This window comes from Ochotona princeps, chromosome 20 (genome assembly GCF_030435755.1).
Source record: "Ochotona princeps isolate mOchPri1 chromosome 20, mOchPri1.hap1, whole genome shotgun sequence".
Taxonomy (NCBI): Eukaryota; Metazoa; Chordata; class Mammalia; order Lagomorpha; family Ochotonidae; genus Ochotona; species Ochotona princeps.
The window spans coordinates 6,253,752-6,276,674 of NC_080851.1; the positions used below are offsets into that span (position 1 = coordinate 6,253,752).

Genomic DNA, 22,923 nt, shown 5'->3' on the forward strand with positions numbered 1-22,923 from the left:
GAATCTAACAAAAGTAATTATCTATTCATAGCAGCAGTACTTATAACAGCCACAAGGTAGAAACATCTCCAGTGCTTCTCATGGATAACAGGAAAAACAAATCTTGGTTGATACACACAATAAGTATTATTTAAATAAAAAGGAATGAATGACTGAACCTACCACAAGAACCCCCAAAACATTCCGTTAAAAGTGATAGAAAAAAGCCACATTTTATTTACATGAAATGCCCCCCCAAAAAATCCAAAGACTCACAGGTAGCAGGGGCAGCAGAGAAGAAGGTAGGGGTGGGGAGAATGGGGTGAAACTGCATAGCGCCTACAGAGTTTTACTTCGGAAGGATGGAAATGTCTTAGAATCAGAAGTGTTGGTTGCACAACATTCATTAAGAATATATTATTAAATGCCACTGCACTGGTCACTTCAAAATAGTTCATTTCATGTTATATAAATTCTACTTCAATAATTTTTCATTTTACTTTTTTAAACAGTAAATGAGTAACTATTGTATTCCTCTTTAAAGTTTCCCATATTGTTTCACCACTTGATACTCCTACACCACTTCCTCCATCTGGAATCTAGGTTCACTGGTCTCTCTGGATGGATGGATGGATGGATGGATGGATGGATGGATGGATGGATGGATGGATAAATGAATGGGTGGATGGATAGATAAATTGATGGATGGATAGACAGATTATACATAGACTATACAAACAAAAATAGATAAAATTAATAAAGTACTTAAAGTTGTCTGAAAATACTTAATCAGGGCTTGTTGAATCCTCATAATTTTATGAAATCAGTATGACTATCTCTACAGAGAAGAAAGGGGACTTGCCCAAGATTACACATATTCTAAATGTAATTGGAATTTAAATCCAGCCAGAATGAAGCCAGTCCTTTCAACTATTACAACTGTTATGTCCTACTTTCTTTAAGCAAACTTATGGTATCTGTACAAAAATCACAAAGTTCATTGTATAAAGTGGGAAGAAGGGACAGCCATAGTTCATGATTTGTTGTATGTGTTCGCAGATAAAAACACATAAACACCCACACCAGTACTTTCGTAACATTCTATAGTCTGCTTACCAGGTTGTAGACCACTTCCACATAGATTAAGTATGTTATCATGTCACAATACTCAAATGAAACAATATATTTAACCAGTCATCTATTAAAATTTGGGGTTGCTCATGGGGAAAATCTGTCAGGGGTGGGAATTTGGGGGGAATCCCAGTGTATATATGAAATTGTACCATAAAATTCAAAATTTCAAAATAAAAATTTAACAAAAACAATTGGGGGGTTGCTTATTAATAATATTTCTGAATGATGGACAACTTTACATTTATACTGCTGGTCAGTTAAACAATTACAATAATTCTAGAAGCATTTGCAGAAACTTGATGGAAATAAGTGTTTTAAAGCTCCTGAAAAATATTACTGACTCTAGAAAGTAATTTATACACTCATCCATAGATTATGGGGTAGCTCTGCTTACCACACTTCTTCCAAAGTTCTCCCAGCTGGTCTCAGAACACGGCCTACATTATGAGCTTGAGCATTTTATTGTCTTCCCTACACCTCTCTACACCTTCCCTACACCTAAACAGACCTTCTAAGGAATAAAAACTGTATCTAAAAGATACTTTAAAATGTGTAGATTAAGTTAAGGCACTTAGACCTTTTTAAAATTCTGAACCTTTCCATCTAAGAGTGTGGCAATATATCTCTACTCAGAAATACATCTTATAAAACATCCCTGTGGAAAAGCAACACTTTCAAATCAGAAAACAAGACCTGAGCAGCTAAAGGCCATGTGTTAGTGAATAAACCAAGGAGGATTAAAATAAAGGAAATATCACCTAAGCTGGCTTCACACCACCATCCTTCGTCTTTCCCTACAGGGGAGAAAAAAAAAATCACAGGCTAAATGTCACAGTGCAATTTGCCATTTACGTTAAGTCTTCCTTAATCTCAGACACCCTGCAAACCAAAAAGGAAAGGGTACATCCTAAGGCTCTCAAAACTCGTCTGGGGGAATATTAAGTATCTCATGCTAAATGTCTGCCTTCAATTGACTCGACTACAGGAAATTTTAGAACCAGTCATCTATTGGTTAAAAAAAAAAAAATGAGGGTAGTGGAAAAGGAAGAGGGAAGAAGAGGAGGGAAAGAAGAGGGGTAAAGCAAAGGAGAGAAGCAACAATCAGCCATATTCAACACGCCTGTTTTCTCTTGAAAAAACTTATTTTCTAGAAATTATCAAGCTACATTGTCAGTGCAGTCTACCCACAGGAGAAAATACCCATTCAGTCGAGAACCAAGAAGCAAAGACTTTACTCCTGTTTCTCTAAAAACATAAAACTAGAAAAAAAAAAAAGACCATGAATTCAGCAAAGATCTAAACCAATCTCTTTCTACTCCAAATGAAACAATCTCAAGTACAATAGGAAGTTACCCAAGGTCACACAATCAATTAACGACAAGAACATTTCCATGGTAAAATTGCTTAATGCACAGCCAGTGCTCATCCCACACACTATGGTACATGCATAAATACTACACACCTCTCCAAGAATTCATGCACCCTTAACATATTCATAAAAAGTTATTTCTTTGAATAATTAAAATGAGACCATAAGCTTTTCAAGCTGTTATAAATTAAGATCAATTCCTTATGCAATATTGAAGAACCATTAAGGCTCTCACATCAAATAATTTTAGAAAAGTAAAAGCATTTTATTACAAGCAAAATCAAATTTGACCACAAGTCTTCAAGAATCCATAACATTATATATATATATATATATATATATATATATATATACACACACACATACACATACACACACACACACACACACAACCTATTTAATTACCTGAAGAAAAAAAAAACCTGTAAGCTGGCTGGATTTTTTTTGTCAAATCACATAGAAATAAGGGTACATATCTGACAGGCCAGGCCAGAAAACAGAAAACTCAGCAGCTGGCACAATACAAACAAAACCCATTAAACAAACATTTTCTCTTATATTTGCTTGAATAAAGCCATCTACGAAAGCATAAAATCAAGACCTAAGCATCCATCTGCTTCCATATGCTCTTGGTGTTTCCATCACAACAGCTCCTGAGAAAACACTCCACGTGAAAAGGTGAGGGAGGAGCTGGCAGGGCTGAGAGCTCACAAATGCAGAAGACCAAGCACACTTCAGCGAGCCATGGCCATCAATGCGGTGGGGACAAGGGTCCGTCACCAACACCATCTGCTTCAGTACAGCCACTGTCTCAACAACCCCCATGGAGCATGTGCTTGCCGCAGTTTTACTCTGGAGATTTCAATCTCAACATTGCTGAGCCCATTTGTAACTGGGCTCAATTAAAACAACGTGAAAGCACTAACAATGGGCTTAAACAAGTATACAGTTATAAAACCAAGCCTTTCCAAAGAGATTCATTCATTGATTCTTCTAAGACTTAGCTAAATGTTAGAATCCCAGGCCAGAAGAAAATTCAAAGAATATCCCAATAAAAACATTATAGGTATTGTATTACATTCTGCTTTAAGACTGTAAGGTGTAGTAAGCCCAGGGGAAAAAAAAACTTTTCTGCTCCATAATTGAATTTATATCCTCTTAGAGAACTTGGAACTAATGGGTTCATGTGCTGATGTCTCCGATCATTAGTTACGATCGGCATTTTATGGTTTCTAAACGAAGCCCATTACAGTCACAAACTGGTTTAGGAGGCTACATTCTTAATGGCATATATTGCAACTACAGCCCAGTGTTGGAGAGAATAGGACATGCTGAAATTAGCTGGAAGCAATTCTTCAGATCATATACCTTAATGTAAATATAAGACAACTTGTACAACACTTCTTGCAACACAATAACAAAAATCATATAGCAAACCTATTATCTTTCAATAATAAGGGTGATAAACTAAGAAGCCATATTTTGTTCTAGGCTATACTGCCACATGAGAAGACCAGGGACACAGCACATACATTTCATGTAGGATTTTCCCCAGGAAAAAAAAAATTGCCTGTACTGTCCAAAATAGAGAAAGTTTCCACGTATTTTCTAGCTGGCTCTTCTGTTTTATTTCTGAATAAATATTTTGGCTTTCAGAAGATAACTATGTATGATCCAGTGTTTACTGTGGCATTTCAATACATGTGTATAATATATAATGATCCCATTTGAGTGACATTCCCATCACTTCAGATAGTTATCATTTCTTTGGGATAGGAACATTCAAAATCCTTCCAGCTATCGACTCTAAAATGTCGATAACTGTTGCCCACCATAATCATCCTATTGTGTCAAAGACCATGCTGCTGTTCAACTACCCCTCTATACCAATTAGCCATCCTTCCTGCAGACCTCAACCCCTTGAACCACTCTCAGGCTCCAGTAACCACCATGGTTTTGCTTTGTTAAGCATGAAATTGAATGAGAAGTCTAAGAAAAAGCTGACCTCATGCTCACAAAAAGGATGGAGGACCCACTTCTTAACTCACCGGGTGATTCTTTTACAAAAGGGCAGTTCTTTTCCAATTCAACAAGTATTCATCTTATATCCAGATTCCCATCTCCCACTGTAAATAATTTAAAATGCCTCCTAATGTCACCAGACTAGACACTAACCAGTAATGCCTAATTATCACCCAGCATAAAAAAAAATTAAGTGTAATTGAATAAAACTTCAGAAATAAGCCTATGAGGCAGCAAAGGAATCATGAATTAAATTGTGTCCCTACAAAAATTTTATTTTGACATGCTAACCCTTAGGCCCTTAGAATGGTGAAAAGTTCTTTAAAAGTAACCAAATTCAAGTCATTCAGCACAGAGCATTGTGATACAGCATACCCAGCCACTGCTTGAGATGCCTGCATCCCATAGCAGAAGGCCACTTCAAGTCCCAGCTACTCTGCTTCTAATCCAGCTTCCTACTAATGTGCTAATGTGGAAGGCAGCAGGTGCTGGTCCCTCACACCAAGACTAAGACTGAGTTCTAGCCTCTTGGCTTCCACTTGGTCCAGCCCTGGCTGTTGCAGGCATTTGGCAAGCAAACCAATGTGAACAGAAGGTACATATGACATTCTTTCTCGCTCTCCTACCATTTCCCCTCACTCACAGCACTCAAGCGACAGTCAGTCACTCTTCTTTGAACATTCTGGGGTAGGCACACCTCAGGACCTTTGTACCTGTCACACCCCATTCCTGGAAGCTCCTTCCCCAGGTTTCTGCAGTTTGACCTCTCTCTTTGTCTCAGCTATTATTCAAATGCCATGGTTACAAAAGTTCTCCCTGCTTTCTGAGATAGTCATTCATTTTCCTTATTTTTCTTCCTAGATTTATCACTGTCAGTCACATATTTGGATAATGTCTGTCTCCTTCTTCCCTAAAAACAGGAACTCACTGTTTTTGCTCTTGAATAAAACCCTGGTGTTTTAGGTCAGATACAACTACAAAAGAGGGATGAATAAATAACTAGTGAAGAAACAAACGACCACTACATGACCTGCATATGGCAAGCGCTGCACGGCATTTTGAAAAATAGCCATTAGACAAATTATTCTTAAGCACAGCACATATGAGAATCTGGTTCATTAACCCTGTTATCAGAGAATCCTAAGATAGAAATAAACTAGTCTATGGTTCTAATGTGCAAACAGGTTGAGAAGCACTCACTAGAATAAATGTTGTAGATTTTTTAAAAAAAAGCAGCGAGATGAAAATGTTAATGCTAATGCTAGTTTGCCACAGGTGGTCTGCAGGTGATTTTTATCATCTTTTGCTTCTACAAATTCTTCAAATTGTAAATTATGTGTACATATATATATATACAAATTTCCAGATACAGAAAAATACAAATTAATACTAAGAAAATATGGATGAGATCACTGAGAGAGGAAAAATACCTTGCAAACAAAAGATCACCAAAACCTGGGAAAGCTCACATTTAGAGAAGACAGCTAGAGCAATAATGAGTCATCCAAATGCAGAGAAAGTGAGAGAGGAGCATCCTGGAAGCAGCTCACAGAGTGGGATGAGGAGGAAAGACTCTGCTGGTAATTAGATAATTACCAACCATAACAAGAGATTTAGGAAAACAGGAGAAAAGCCAGATTTAAGTGAGCTGTAAAGTGTACAGAACTAAAGCAATGAAGAGTCTGATTTTAAAGCAAAGCTCAGAAAAAATAAACGCTCACTGAAAAGGTTAGGAGAGGAACTAGGCTGCTTTCCTCTGCAACTGTGGTTGAGAAGTAGAATTCACTTCAATGACAGTGAGTCACAGTTGTTCCTCCCACCTGGTCAAGGCCATCACCCACTGCCGCAGGAGGAGGGCCTGGAGAAGGAGGACTCCTAAATGGCCACAAAGCAAGTCTTCCTGGAGCACAAGCATGAGGGTTTGCAAAAATTGCAGAACCACCATTGAAGTCTCAAAGAACTCTCTTCTTTATAAATGTAAACATGTTGGCCAACTAAACTCCTAGCTCCTACCATAAGAGGGAGAGAGAATATATAACTAAACCCTGTCATTTTGCTGGATCTATGATATACAGAATTATAATGTCAATGATTAATGAATATATTTGCACAACTGCACACAAAGGTTGCTACCTTTATGTGTATGCAAATACTTATTACATGAACTAAACAATGTCCTCATTTTAGGCTCTCTACACATGAATAAGTGCTACCTTTGTCACTTGCACTGAAACACATGCCTTCGCTAATGACAATGAAATGTTCTATAAGCAGGCAGGCAGACAGGCATGAAACCAGAAACAGTTGTAGCAACATGCATACATAATACACTAACTTAATGATGACCTCTTCAAAAATCAAGATAGCACTAAACAGTGCTAAATGCTGAGCAGAAAGTCACCTCCAGGATATCTCAAAATGCCAACGGTGCCGTAACACTTATACTTCCCTTTTAGATGGCTGCTGAACTTTATAAACAACCATTTGTAGTACTTGCTAATTAATTCCAAATATCCACAGGTTATATTATCATATCAGAGTTTAAGAATATCCCCACTTCAGTTCAGCATCGCACAAGCCAAGGTTGGCATATGAGGAATGAACCAGTGAACAGGAGCTCTCACTTTCTCTCTCTCCATTTGCATACCAGTCTGTCTCTTTTTCTGTATTTGTTTCTAATAAAACACTTGATTGCAAAAAACAAGTCAAGCAATAATATTAAAACATGCATATTAAAATAGGCATATGAAACAACAAATTGTACCTGGTGTACACTACACAACGTGAATCGATCTCAAAAGTATTACATTAAATGAGAAAATTCCGGCCCCCTCCAAAGATACATCCTACCAGATTATATTTACCTGAAATGCTTGAAAATGCAATGGAATCTAGAGTGGCAAAAAGCAGCTGCTGCTGACTCTCTGGGGTGCTGAGAAAGGGCTGGACCACAAAGGCAGCAGGGAACTCCATCATGACGACAGCTTCTTTGGGTGCACACAGACGTCACATGTGACCAAGGTGTGCATCAGATAGAAACAGTGCACTGCACTGCAGGCAATTTTGAGAAAATTTCACGAAAAAAAGAAACCTCAGGCAGAAAAAAAAAAAACTATCATCCAGATATGCACAATGAATGGATTAATAACAAGTAACTGTTAGTAAATGGGTTAATATGCCTAAACATTTTACAATAACACCTGGGTTACACAACTGAGTAAGTCTTGAAAAAATGCTAAAGAGGCCAAAAAAAAAAAAAAAACAAGAGGAGAAAAGGCAGAATTATGGCCCATCAATTTCTATTCTAAAGACAACTTTGCTACTTATTGTTTTCTCAGCAGCACAGCTTGGTCCTTTATTTTTGAAGTTTTCCAGCTTCTAGTTTAAGATGTCTTCACTCCCCCACTCTTCATCTATACTCTTTAGTCTCAAAACCGTATGAACACAGCCCTAGGTCCAGTACCTGTTTTGTGTGTATACAGTACAAGAACCACAGCCAGCTCGGCTTGTTGACAACAAATCCTCCTGGTAGAATTGGATGCAGCCAGAGTTGGATCCCTCAGCCCTTCACAGAGCTTGGGAAGAGTTTGCCAGATGACAGAGACTGGGCTAGCCACTCTGCACAGCCCCCCTCCTATCCTCAGGCCAGAAGGACAACTCCCCAGGCACCTGCTTACCCGTGCGTGGGTAAACCACAGGACAAGCCTCTCCTTGTAGAACGTGGAGGGGACAGCTACAGTACAGGAGATGAAAGATCTCTGAGAACATGAAACCAGCGGAAAACGAGTGCCTCCTGAACAAAAAAAAGGAGCTGCCTGGTGCACCTCATGGCCCGTAAGGGTCAGCTGTGGAGCATGATGACCCACCAGAGCATGATGATGCACAGACCGAGAGAGGTGGGCTCAGGGCCAAGCGAGGGGCCTGCAGGCGAATGCACCCCAGCTCTGCAGCACACCAGCTTTGTCATCTTTTGCAACTTACTAACTGCATTTGCACCTCAGCCTCCTCATCTCTAAAAGCAGAAATGGGGATTACTGGTAGGGCTGCGATGAACATGAGCAATTCACACTCAATGTTCGCTCAATGTTACTTGTTATCAAGAAAATCACAGACAACTGAAAAAATGTTAGAATAAATAAGACAGCTCTGTAAGACAACAGACATACAATTAACTTCCCTAAAGGAACTGTTTTGCACCATGTCAAGGACCAATCAAATAAAAGATCGCCACATAAAACAGACATACACAGACTGTGCTAGTGAACAATGCAAAAATGCTGAAACAGATTACGTCTTTCATTGTGAACCAAATACTGTAAAGATGAGGACTTTTTTTTCCAAATAAATAAACATACTTAACAGGATCCAAGAGACACTTTGAAACTCTGCAAAAATTATTCTGAAGTTAAACTAGAAGAATAAATGGGTGGAAACTATTGGGAAATCTTTGAATGAAAGAACAATATATAAGCCCACAAAATAAAAGTCTGAATGCCATCTTGACACAAAATATCTACAATATAAAAAGCAGCCCTAAAACTCAAATGTTCATGTGTACATATAGCACATTACATATAACATTATATAGTCTATATTTTACATTTGTGCACATTCATCCTGCATAAAACATTTCAATATATATGCTATTATATATATATATATATGTACATATATTCATGAGTATGAGTGTGTGTGTGACATAACAGACCCACAGAAAAGGAGGTCAGCATTGTGCTATACTGAGGAAATCTGCCACCTGCAATGCTGCCATCCTACATGGGTGCTGGCTTGTGCCTGCACTGCTCTACCTTCGGTCCAGCTCCCTGCTAACGGCCTGGGAAGGCAGCAGAAATGGTGCAAATCCTTGGACCCCTGCCAAGCACATGGGAGACGCAGAGGAAGCTCCTGCTACAGCCTGGCTGGACCCTGTGGGTTACTGCCACAGAGGGACTCACCCGGGGGTGGAGACTTCTGTCTGTTTCTGCACCTTCCTCTCAGTAACTCTTTCAAATAAATAAATAAATAAATTCATCTTTTTAAAAAAGAACCTTTTTTTTAAGAAAACAATTCAACAAGGAATGAGTTATGGAGTTTTGACACTGCTATTTGCCTAAACTCGATATTCAGAGAACACAGATTTATCAAGCACTAATGAAATTTTTGCTGATTCAAAATTATGATGATAAGTTCACAGCATACTATTAAAGCAAAAATAAAATTACCAGGCTACATTAAGTATAATATCCCCATTTCATAATCATATGGTAGATTTGTAATGAGACATATACAAAGGATATTTGATAGATACAATAGAGGCAGCGCAGTCTGCAGGTTAAGAATAGAGGTTCTAGGAATACAGCCTGGTTCACAATTCGCTTGGAAAACATTAGGACCAAGCTCACTATTCTGATCCAAGCTCTTTCCTAGCATGGATTATTTGGATGCCCGAGAACTATGCAACAGAAGTCTTCATGAACCTTACATTTCAAATGGCTATTTCTTTCTGTTCTCAATTTTAGCATGTTACATAAAACACCAAGGGCCCTTGTTGTGTGTTTATATTACAGCAATCTTGGAATAAAGTAAAACTGACAGCGTGAGAAAGAAATGGCGTGAGACTAAAGCACCAAGGGCGAAGATCTGTGCCTGAAACAGTACTACACATATAACCTTGAACTTTCCCTCAAACCTGCTGTGGTACCATGGGCACTCCTCCATTCCACAGGTGGAACCCACACCCAGCAGGAGCTCTGAGATGTTCAGGGTGCAACAAAGCAGGTCGTGACCCTGTCGACCTCATCATGCACTATGCCCCCTACCACTTACTAACACAAACCTCAGGGTCTCTTACACCTGACTGACTTTACAGTGTTTTAAGCTCACTATTGGACTCCCCCTACAAAGTCTTGTGGAAAAAAAACACGTCTCCTTCCTTTACTAGCCCTCATGTGATATTCTTTCCAAAGAATTCATCTTCCTAACTCATGCTCCACGACCATGCCATTCCAGACTGATCCCTCCTTCAAATGTCACACCCAAGGTGAATTAAAGAGATAAATGTCTACCTCCCAAGAATCAAGCAGTATGCTCATATTTATGGAACCGAAGACCCTACATCATTTCCTTTAGCAGTCATGTGACATGCACAGCTTCAAAAGTCCTTTTATGTACAACTTTTCTGCCCTCCACTTGAATAATTTTCAGAACCAAAAAGAACAGTCTACATTTAAACCACTTTGTTTGCCTGTTATTCTAACCTTTCAGAATCATCTTGTATCCCAATTCTGCTTTCCAGCTCACTAGGCATCCTTCCCAGCTCTCTGACTTCACAAAGTCTGATCATGCCTTCTCAAAACCAAAGTGCTGTATTAAACGATAACTGTGCCACAGCAAAAGGACAGGGATGAGACACTACACCGAAAGGTATCACACTGGAGACCTTCTTGCCACTTCCAATAGTCAAGAGTCTGACCAGTATATCTTCCTTTGTCACCTGTTCCCACATCTTGTCTGTAAGAATACAACAATCCAAGCGCCTTGCTACACGTGGGGAGCACTGTGCGCATATCATACTCCAGAGTTACTAGTGTCTTTGCCCTCAACCTCAATGCAGTTTCTATTCATCCGGTCTCCTCCAGGGATGCCGTCCTAGCTTCGCCCTTAAATGCAGCTTTCTCACTCTCTCCAGCTTGCTTCTGAAGGGCTGGTATTTCACTCAGCACATTGCTCAGCCTGCTGCTCTCACAGGGTGCTCAGAACTCAGGCCATCTATCAACACTGATGGCGTCAACGACCTCTGATGGGTCATGGCTCCCAAGACGCCTCTGCACTGCACACAGCACATGCAATCGTTGCTAAGAGAGCACACCAAGACTCATCCGAGACTGAAGGCATTCTGTTTTATGTTTCTCCATAGCCTCTTCCTTCTCCTCTTTGTCACCTCTTGAATTCCCTATGTCTCTGGAAGTTCATTCACCACACCAAAAACCTACAAGTCATGATAGGCTGGGATATATCCGAGTCACAAAACAGATCTCTTAATGGCTGCCAAGTCCATCCCCTCTCCTCCTTGTAGAGTGAGATTTCATGAGACAAACAAATGGTATGAAGTTAGGAATTGCTAATTGAACCCCCCAAAAAACCCACATATGAATGGCCAATGAGAAAGAAAAGATTATAGTAGTACTAGCTTGAAATTTCAAAAACACTCTTAATACAAAGCATTTTAATTCAAGCCCCAGAATTTCCAGTCACATTGTACTAGCATCATTATTTTCCTCTGCTAGACATATGAAAGGCTTAATATATTACAGGAATGAAATAATGAACTACGTATCAAACATTCATTTTTAAAACATTAAAATTCATTCCTATTTAACATATGAAGGAAATAAGTCTATAGATATTTTATAGACTAAATAATTGCTTCCTCTATGCATTCTTATGTCAAAACACACAGGCAGAAAAGAACCTACTAAAACATATTTTGAATAGGTTATCCTCATGATGCTAAGAGCTCACGCAGCATAAATCCCCACAAATGCAAGGAAAAAACAGTGAGATGGTGGGTGTGCAGTCTAGTGGTTGGGGTATCCACATCCCCGACTGAAATGAATGGGTCGAGTCTCAGCTCCACTCCTGATCCCAGTGTTGTGCTAATGCACGCCTGGAGGAGCAGCAACTGATGCTCATAGTTGGGAGATGGGAACTGCCTTGCAGGTTCCTGGCTACCCACTAGCCTAGCCCTAAGGACTGCAGGTGCTTGAAAACAGCAGTGAACAGCTGCCTCTCTTTTTCATTCAAGTAAATAAATTTATCTTTAAAAAGTGCTACATGACATAAGAAATACACTAATGGGATAGCATTTTCCACTATCAAATAACAGTAATGAATAGTTTTCAGTTTTGGAAAGGGTGTAGTTTACATTCTTCAAGATAAGAGTTCTATTGCATGTATTCTATCTTTGAAATTCAGACATTTGATATTATTTGCTTTGAAGGCAAGAGAGGGACAGACAGAGAATAAGAGAGAACTTCTATTCACTGGTTGACTCCCTATATAGTCATAATGGCTAGTGCTGAGTGAAGCTGAAGCCAGGAACCAGAGACTCTATTGGGGTCTCCCATATGAGTGCCAGGGGTCCAAAGACTTGAGCCATGTTCTTGCTGCTTTTCTCAGGCTATTAGCAGTGAGCTGGATCAGAAGCAGAGCGGCCAGGACAGAAACTAATATAAGGAATGCCAGCATCACAGGCAGTTGGTTTACCTACAGGCATCCCTCAACACCTACCTCACTACTTAGAAGAGCATTTTATACAAATCAAAATTAAAAACCTATTTAATTAGAAAATTAAAAACAATCTATGTGTTCAAAATTAGTTATACTAATTAATTCAACAAACTTTTATTGAGCATTTACTACCACCAAAGCACTGTTCAAGATGCTAGAGACATATGGTTTATTTTCTAAAAGAAAAAAAAAAGTACTATCTTTACTGACCTTACCATTTATTGAGCAAAGTGGACATTATACAAACAAAATTAAAATGTGCTATCCTTACAAATGATGCAAGAGCCAGAAAGAAAAATAAGTGCAAAGCTGAAGATGAAAGGATAGGGACTGTAAGGTTAAAGAGGTGATCAGAATAAAGTTTTGCTGAGAAGATGACAATTGGGAAGAAATCTGAAGTGCAAGAGGAAGAAAGCCAAGTAAATGAAGACAAGGGAGCTTCCGGCAGAGGAAAGACCTTGCAGATTGGACGGGGAGACTAGAAACAGAATGAAAACCAGGGAGTGTTATGGCTTCACTGTTTCCCTTCTGCTGGAAACCTGAGCCCCACAGGGTGGTGTCAGGAGGCTGGGCTTCAGCACCCATACTTGGGTCATGTGGGCCAGACTCCCATGAATTATCAATGCTGTTCTCTGAGGAGTTCTCCCTTACAAAAGGCCAACACTGGGCCCTTCCTGCCCTGTCTCTTTATCCTCTCTAATCCTCAGCCTGCCATCTTGTGATGATACAGCATCATCCATGTGGGCTCCCAAGCCTCCAAAATCATGCGCCAAATATATTTCTGCTGAGGTCCAAGGTATTCTATTACAGTCACACAAAACTGGGCTAAGAGTATAGCAAGAGTAGCATCAAAGGCTTCCTGGAGGAGTCCTATTGAGCCTTGTAGGCCACCACCAAAGATGAGCAATGTTTAGAGCTGTAGAATGAAGGATTGGGGTTTTTATTTTTGTTTTACATACATTTTAATGTGGTCTTGTGGCTTTGCCGTGGGATCAAGATAGGTAGTCACAGCAGTGGCACAGACAGGAAATACTGGATACACAGGTGGGGTGGTCCAGAAGTGGCAGGTAGAGTGCTGAGCAGTTGAGACAGTGAAGACAGGGCAGAAAAAGATATTAGTGAGATTGCATGGCTTCTGGGCTGAGAAGGGAGGAGATGTACTAAATGAAATGGGGAAAACAACCAAAAAGTGGATCTGAGGCACAGGCCAGAGGATCTGCTTAGGACATGTCTGATTTGAGGAAACTATCCAAGTGATGACATCAGAGCCATGCTGGCGTGACCAAGGCAAGGGATGTAGACTGGAGAGCTATCCACAGGGAAGGGGTATTTAAAACCAGGATACTGGATGACCTCATCAAGAGTGTGGAGGTAAGAGAAAATATAAGGGAGCCTAAGATGTAGCTCAGGAACTTGCCAATATAAAGCAGTCAGGGAGACAATGAAGAATGAGCAAAGACTGAGAATGGCAGCATCAGGGGAAGTGCTTGATTTCCCTTAGGATCTTATGGTATGCTCAAAGTCAAGCTGAAGTTTCTGTAATAACACAGCAATCAACCAGCTCTGGTGTTTCATACACACACACACATTCCTAGAAAACAATCTGTTGGTAAACAGGTTTGCCATCCCACATCCCAGCTCTTTCCCCTTCAACCCATCTACTCAGAAACACTGTTCATCACTTACATGGGAATAAAAACTAAGAGCTTGCCAATCCATTAGCTTGATCCTCATACAGCTCTCAATGGGTGAGGCAGGAATTACTATCTCCACTTTGAGACAAGGAAAGATTCAGGGAGTGATTTGCTCAAGGTCACACAAACCACTGGCAGGGCTCGGACCTGAAGCTGTTTTCCTGTCTTCACTACTACAGGAACCCCAACTGAAGGACTCCGCATCTGGGGCCAAAGGTAAACAGCGACCCCCTCCCTCTCACACTGCAGTCGCTTCCATCCCAGCACTGATGGCAAATGCAATTACATGATGTGTGGTTTCATTTTCAATCTGCCCCCATGAGATTATAAAGCTCCAAGTGGGCAGGGACCATATGTTTTGCTCATCATTTTACTTCCAGTCCTTGGTACATAAATACATAATAAATGCATATTAAATATGGGGATATTACATACAACTCAGATTTTAAAATGCAAAAAGGGAGAGAATATTACCCATGGTTCCTTCAAGGGGAAATAAAAGGCAACCAAAATTTGACTAGTGTTTTCTGACAAAAAAGAACCAGAGTCCAAGACATTGCCGAAAAAAAAAAAAACATGATAGGAAAACGTGCCACTCTATACTACACTCTGCTATTTCCATCCCTTGTGCTAAAATATGACACTTCACAGATCTGTCAACTCTTAGTTCTACATTGTAAATATTGACGGTGTGAATACTTGCTCACATTTGCCTAACATATGAGGAATGGTTCTGAGCCTAGCAACTCGAAATGGAAAATTCACCTCCAGAGGCAAAACAGACCAGATTAATTATGCTAAGGCTTGAAAACAGAGGCCGAGCCCAACTCCTTCAGTGACAGCATGGTTTTAGGCTCTGGCACTTCCACCCACAGCCCAAGATCTTCAGACACTTCCTAAACAAAGGCATTTTTTTTCTCAACCAGAGAACATGGCCATTCACAAGTCACGATATACGTGACCTTGGAAGTCCACACACTTTACCTTCTTATGGGAAGGCCATACAACAGAATTCTATGCCTCACCTCTTAGGTAACAATACTCCACTCATCCTCATCTCCCCACAGGGACCACTCTGGCGCAAAGCACAATGATCCACTTGTCAAATTCAGTTCTTTCCAATCCTCATGTTATTCGGGTTTTTCAGACAATGATACACAAGCACAACTTCACCCTTGAAGGCTTTGCTTTCTTTCCTCACATTTCTCCCATTCTACCTTTGCTTGTGCATCTCTTGACTTCTGCCCACTGGACACTGGTTAAACCCAGTTCCCGTCGTTGGCCTCATCTGTTCTTATCCTCCGTGACTTGACTCAATCCAGTCTTTCATTTCAGGGACTCCAGCCTAGACTATGGTCCAGAAGAGCTACCTAAAGTCAACCTGACCAGGACCAGGCTCCTCATCTTACATTCCTTATACTCCTTCTCAGGGAGGTGAGAGGCATGACCTTCTGATCAAAGCCAAGCTTTTCATTCCCTCACCCTCTGCTTACCATCATATCCATCTTACCACACTGAGCCCTCTTCCCGCCTTCACTGCAACTCCTTAACTGAGGTTCTGCCATCCTTCACCTGGATTGTCACAATCACCTCTCAAGAGATCTTGCCTCTCCATTTCCCGCTCTTCTAATAATGTGGCCTCCCTTCTGTTGCCAGGTGAGACTACATTTTATTTCTTCTGTTTGTGAAGTCCTTCCATTGCTCCAATTACCCATCAAATGTTAGAAGTGGGATAGAAGGTCCATTACGATCAGCCTCCTTCTGCTTCTCCAACTCATCTCTCATTAAGTTCCTCACCACACGTGATGTTTCTCTCCACCTATACCAATTAAAGTGCAATGTTGAATTGTCTTCTTGCCCCTGTCCAGTTTGTGCCTTACGTCTGAAGTGTCTTTTCTCGAACTAGCCCATGTTGACACCCAACTTGTGCCTACTTGGCAAATTCTTCCACGTGTTTCAAGTCTCAATCACCTCTACAGGGCCTTTCCTAACCCACTGCAGTGGGTTTCAGTGTTCCTTCTCTTACCTCATGACACCGAATTATTACACAATAATTTCTGCTTGAGTGTCTGATCATACCTACTTACTCCAACTGTAATTTTTTACTTCATCATATCACATCCTCTGACATATTTTTCTAGAACATAAGCAGAATCGATGATGGTGGAATAAAAACTTTAGGCAAAAGTCATCACTCAGTAAAGAGCTGAGCTCAGTAGAATCAGTAGAATGCCATTATGCAAGATTTTACAACAGTGAAAAATCAGCTCTTTCATGATTTAATTTACAAAATTTAAATAATGCATGTATAATTCACTTAGTTCTTTTCTTCTGATGCACTCTATCTTCTAATACCTTATTCCATTTGGAATCATCTGGTACCCTTTATTTTTCTTCTCCCTCTAAGAGCCCCGTTAAGTCCTACTATTCAATGAGTCAAAAATTCCATTCCAATTTTTGGATAGAAATATCCCATGAATTTCAGAAATCTCACTATAGACCATTCTTAAAAAAATCGAGATGTTGCTTCTTCAAGGTAATGACAATCAACCCTCACAACCACACAGATTTCTCTTCCTTTAACTTGTATTAATTTCATCTCATTCTCATAATAAGAACAGGCAGGTCAGTTTCACAACATTTTGTAAGTGAAAAACAGATGGTAAGAAATTCAGAAAAGATTGATCCTTTCTAAGTTTCCCCACACAAAAATCCAAGCAATTCTGATGTCCAGTCCTTTTTATGTTATTTCTTCCTTTGAATGACCTTTACCAGAGTCACAGCCTATGCTTGTCCTTCATCTGCTGGCGCACTGTCACCAAACCATCTCTTCCTGTTTGCGCTTCCCCTCCGCTCAACATTCCACGGCAATCATTCAAAGACTGACAAAGGAAGCTGCTTCTTAAGAATTTCACCCCTGCGCTGATTCCTCTGTAAAACTCTGAGTGAAATTTGGAGCCTTAATGCATTTGTCTCTCTGAAGGGCTTTTCTCTGAACTCACGCAATCATCATTAGGTTGCTCTCAGGCCAATCTACTGTGCTTCTCTCCCTTTCATCGCTTTCCTCTAAAACCAGGCCGGGAAAATGAGTCTTTGTAACTTAAACATGACGGCTTTTATAAAAATACTGATAAACGAGAGTGAGACAAAGTCACTGCAGGAAAACAAAGCTTAGAATGACCTACTGATTCTCCTTCACTCTTCAATATTCTCTCATTTTATCAAGAATGGGCTTTGGTTTCCAGGCTCAAACCCCTTCACTTAAACAGCCCTCGTTCTCTCTCCACCCTACAATGTTATCCTTACAGGTGGCACCCAGCTCCTTTAATGTTACAAAAGAGTGTAAAGGGACTAGTGGACAGAAGTGATGTAGACTTGGCACGTTAACTGTTTTTGCTCACTGGTCTGGCTCATGTTTCCTAGCTAAATATCACAACACAAGGCTAAGTTCAAAAGGGAACTCTCCCCAGCCCCAATATCTCTATTTTCAGAGCCACAAAGTCACTTGCTCTTCTGTTTCCTCTTAAGAACAGTAGCACAGGTGGCCGGCACTGTGGCATAGTAAGTTAAGCCTCCACTTGCATAATTTCACATGGGTACTGGTTCTAGTCCCAGCTGCTCCACTTCTGATCCAACTCCCTGCCAATGCACCTGGGCCAACAGTGGGAGATGGCCAAATCCTTGGGACCCTGCACCCATATAGGAGACTTGGAGGAAGCTTTAGGCTGCAGGCGTTGGACCAGCTCAGCTCCAACTGCTGAGGCCATCTAGGGAGTGAACCATCAGATGGAAAATCTCTCTCTCTCTCTCTCTCTCTTTTTCTGCTTCTCCTTCTCTCACTATAATTCTACTTTTCAACTAAAAATAATTTTTACAAAAATGTGTCTCAAAAAACACAACCAATTCTGTAAATTAGTCCAACTAGTCAGACCAGCCGCTAAGAAGCACATTCAGGGAGTGGAAGTTGAACTTCACGGTGCAAACACTCTCATGCTGCACTAGAGCAACTGGGTTTGATTCCTGACTCCGAGTTTCCTGTGAATGCAGACTGTGGAAACAAGGGTTTTGGCTGATATAGCTGGATCCCTGCTCTGCACATGGGAGACCCGGATTTTTTCCCAGCTCCTGGCTTTCTAGGCCCAGGCTCAGGGGCATTGGGGAAGTGAGCCAGCAAATGGAAGTTCTCATTCACTCTGTCTTGCAAATAAGCAAATAAGTTTTTCTGAAGAAGCAGATTCAGCCCCTAGAAGACTACCAGACCTCTCTTATTTCTAAAGACATCTCTAACTCCTCATTATAGTCACAGTTGTCACCAGCAAAATGACCAGTGGATCTGAGCACTGCCAGGTCTTTCTTTTTCCCCCATGGGAAGAACAATACTTTCCTGGACCTTCGGTTTTATCTCTATAAAGTAAGCAACTATCATGTATTCACGACATAGATCAAGATGTATTGGTTGGTTAGAATTAGAGAGAACCTTCCATTGACTGGGTCACTCCCCCAAAAGACGACAACGGCAAGGGCTGAGCAAAGCAAAGACAGAGGTGGGAACTCACCCAGGGCCCGTAAGACACCCACTTAGGTCATCTTCTCCTGACTTCGCAGGATCTGGATTACATTAGCAAGGATCTGGATTACACACAGAGCAGCTGGGCTAGGGGACACCAACATCACATACACACAGTGGCACAACTTGCTGCACCACAACCCACGTCCCTCACCATTTTTAATAACAGCCAGCCACAAGTAGGCTTAGAAGCATAAATAAATGTCCTACATCATCTTCATTTCAGAGGGAAAATTCAAACTTGAAGTCTCAAGGTATAAACCACACACAATTTCCAAACCAATACAAGAACTGGAAGGCACAGAGCTTTTTCAAACCTTTAGGGTATGTCACACCTTTGTCTCTCTGTGTTTCCTAGGTTTTAGACTCTTACTGTGTTCTTTCTAGGGATGTAGGTTTATAATACATGCTCACAGGCCCGGCACGATGGCCCAGTGGTTAAATTCTCACCTTATAAGCACCAGGATCCCATATGGGTGCTGGTTCCTGTTCTAGCTTATGGTCTGGAAAAACAAGTGGAGGATGGCCCAAAGCCCTGAGATCCCGCACTCGGTTAGGAGACCCAGAAGAAGCTCCCGGCTTCAGTTCAGCTCAGCTCCAGCCATTGCGGCCATTTGGGGAGTGAACCAGAAAATGGAAAATCTTCCCCTCTGTCTCTCCTTCTCTCTGTAAATCTGATCTGCCTTTCCGATAAAAATAAGTAAATCTTTATATATGCTCACTTAAAGAATTAAACTAGTTATCACCCTACATGCCTTTCCAAAAACAAAACAAAACAAAATTCATTACTAAGAACATGATAAGAATTAAAACTTTTCGCTTTCAGAAAAAAATTCATTTTACATACAAGCCCAGGGGGGTGGAGGGTGAGAACACCCTGTCACAGCTGCGCAAGTTCAGCCTGTCTGAGAAGCAGCCGCAAGAATGGCTCATTCCCAAGTGACAGGTCAAGTGGCGGATACAGATGAAGCTAATGGTCCTCAAAACTGTGAAAGGAAGCACAGCTGTTTGCCAAGCGCTTGTCCTGGCTTCCCCCAGCAACACATGGCTGGCTCTCAACCTTTGATATGGTTCTCTTTCATTTCAGTCAGTCCTGGGACCTGCAGGGTGCGAGAGGGAGAGGAAAACGCAAGTCTGACCCATGTTTGGTGGAACAAGACATCCTGTGAGGAAGCCTGCCCAAGACTCTCCAGTTACAATGCCACCTACAAAGCCAACAGCCTGGAGTTTATTTCAAGGAGGCTAATTCATGTTTGCTACTTGCAGTGAAACGGCCCATCACCCTGCTTCCTCACACTCTTCCCCCAGACAGCACACACGCCTCATGGCCTCCTCAACTCAATCACTCCAAGTAGGTCAGAAATGCTGTTTCCGCCCCCCTTCGTTGATTTTTCATTAAGACGATGCACTTTCTGGAACACTAAAGGGAAAAAGCAACACTCAACAGAAGGAGCCTCCTTTCTCTGTCTCTTGGCTGCAGGTCAGGAGAACCTCCAGCTCCCACAACACGCAGCAGTGGCCGGCTTCAGCCAGGTAGAGCAGCACCTCCCGAAGACGCAGCTCGCTCCTCTGCTCGGCTTTTCCAAACCACCAACCCGCCCCTTCCCCGCGGACACCCTCGATGCACATCCAGAATTTGAGAGGAGGATAGCAGGTGCCACCACACGCGCTGGCTTGGCAAATCTCCGGGGCCTCCGCTAGGAAGCCGGAGGAAGCCACCGGCTCCTACAGGCGGCGGGTGGAGGAGCGGGAAACCTCCCCGCGTCCCTTTGGGGCTCTCTGGGGAAGCTGCGAAGAGGTGGTTCTCCAAGCCCCGCCGGCAGGGCTTCCCCTGTCTCTCCCCCCTCTTCCTGAAATCGCTCCCCAGACCCCAGGTCCTGTACCCCGGCTCTCCCAAGAGGCCGCCGCCAAGTCCTTCAGAACCCCCTTCCAGCCCAAGCCGTGCGCGCCCAACGAGAGGCACCAGCCGGTCCCCGCCGAGCCCACCTCTCCGCCCCGGGCCTGACAACTTCGGCCCTCGACCCACGCGCGAAAGCCAGAACCAGGGGGGCGGCCGCGGAAAACCCGCCCTGCGCGCCGCTGGCCCCGGCCTCCCCGCCCCGCCGCGCGGCAAACTCCAGGTGAAGAACCCGGCGCTGCTCACCTCCTGGCAAGGAGGAAGCGGGCGGCCGGAGGAGGAAGGCAGGTCCCCAGCCCAGGCCACCCGGCAGCCGGCGAGCGCCCAGCAGCAGATCCAGGCGGAGCTCCAGGGCGGCGAGCGCCCGCCGCGGGCACCCCCGGCCGGCCGCCTGCGGCTCCTGCCCCGCGCTGGCCTCGGGGCGAGCAGCAGCATCTCCGACCCGCAGTAGCCGCCGGCGGCAGCCGAGCAGCCTCCCGGCTGAGGCGGTAACCGCGGCTCCCGCCGCGAGGGCTGTGGGCTCGGTGGGCGCTCGCTCGCCCCCGGCCGGTCCGCCGGCTGACAGCTCGGCCGCGCTCGCCGCTCCCGTCACGCCGGAGGGAGGGACCGCAGGACGCGGGGGCGGGACGCGGGGCGGGGACGCGGGGCCCGGAGCAGGTGGCGCCGAGCGGGGGCTGCGGCCCAGCAGTGCCGGGCTGCTGAGGGGCCTGGACCGGCGACAGGGCCCTGCGAGGCCGCCGAGCCCCGGCGCGGGTCTCCGCCCTCCGAGTCCGCGGCGGACGGGCGCACGGGAAGGGAAGCTGAGGCAACGCTGCTTTCTGGCGGCGGGTTTTGAGGTGCCCCCTCCTAGACGCCTCTCAGCCCGCCACACCGACGCCCCTAAGAGGAGCGGCCCCAGGAGGCGTCGTGCTGGCTCGGGTTACTAGGAGCTCAGGGTCTGCGTGAAATGGCGGGCAGGAAAGAGGACTGAGGAGGGGATGAGGCAGATGACTCAGTTTCTCTCCTGTCTGAGCAGAAAGCAGGGAAAAAAAAAAGCCTGACCTAACGCTTCCCTCTAGGGACAAGGATGTCGACGACCCCATCTCGAACTGTAGTTCAAAAGGCGTACCCATTTCTCCCGACTGAGTATCCAGCAACATCATCTCGGAACATTGATTATAAATTGACCTGGGTTTCTCTGTGGCAGCTTCTTACATCTATTTTTCCTTCTTTCTTTTCTTCTTCTTTTTTTGGTTTAAATTTTTTTTTTATTTGAGAAGAGAGGTCTTCCTAGGCTAGACCAAGGTGATGCCAGGAACCGGAACTGCCTGGGGGCCTCACACATGGGTGCCAAGGGTCCAAGCCCTTGGGTGGCAAAAGCTGAGCTCAGTGCTTGCCCACCACCCCACCCCCAGCCCGTGTGGCAGACCAAGATGGGTTTCCTAGCTTGTGGCTTGCTTCTGGGCCTGCCTGGGTCTTTGCTGTGTTTTGAAAGGCTCTCTCTCTTTCCGGCTCTATCTCATTCTCTGTGTTTGCCTTTTGAATAAATTAATTAAATAAGAAAAAAAACAAGAGGCAGGATCTTATCCCGCCACAACAATACAAGATGCAAACATCACAAACAGTAGCTTACACACACTAACTTTACAATACCCACCCCTTGGCATATGTCTTTATGGTCTATTATGCTTTTACAGAATTAAAACTGTTGGATCATGTGGTATGTGCGTTTTTAAATATTGTTTATGAATAGCATACAAAAGCCTCCAAACATTTTATACCAATTGTTACCAGCAGTTTGAGTATACTTCCACATTACCCTAGATTATAATATTTCAAATAGTTGCCTTTTTGAAGGGAAAATATTCTTGATATTTTAATATATTTTTATTAGCAATAGTGCTGAAACATTTTTTATTGATACTTACCAGCTGTTTATTTCTCATAGTAGAACATGTGGATTTCGCACTAATACCCTTTAGACTTCTGTTGA

General features: G+C 42.9%; 1 protein-coding gene across 5 annotated transcripts in view; it reads right to left on the minus strand.

The window, feature by feature from the left end:
* Nucleotides 1-21,519, minus strand: part of ELAPOR2 (endosome-lysosome associated apoptosis and autophagy regulator family member 2) — a 117,798-nt gene extending 96,279 nt beyond the window's left edge. Inside the window, exons 1-2 of one of the 5 annotated variants that reach the window (XM_058678264.1) lie at nt 21,198-21,323; nt 7,369-7,595 (exon numbers count right to left, since the gene is read on the minus strand). Coding sequence is in view for 2 of the 5 variants with exons in the window: in XM_058678263.1 (XP_058534246.1) it covers nt 21,198-21,386 (189 nt within the window). In the remaining 3 variants the exon portion in view is untranslated. Of the gene's footprint in view, nt 1-7,368; nt 7,596-21,197 lie in introns of all 5 variants that reach the window. The other 4 variants (XM_058678266.1, XM_058678263.1, XM_058678265.1 and 1 more) reach the window with 4 other exon arrangements.
* Between the last annotated feature and the right edge of the window lie 1,404 nt (nt 21,520-22,923).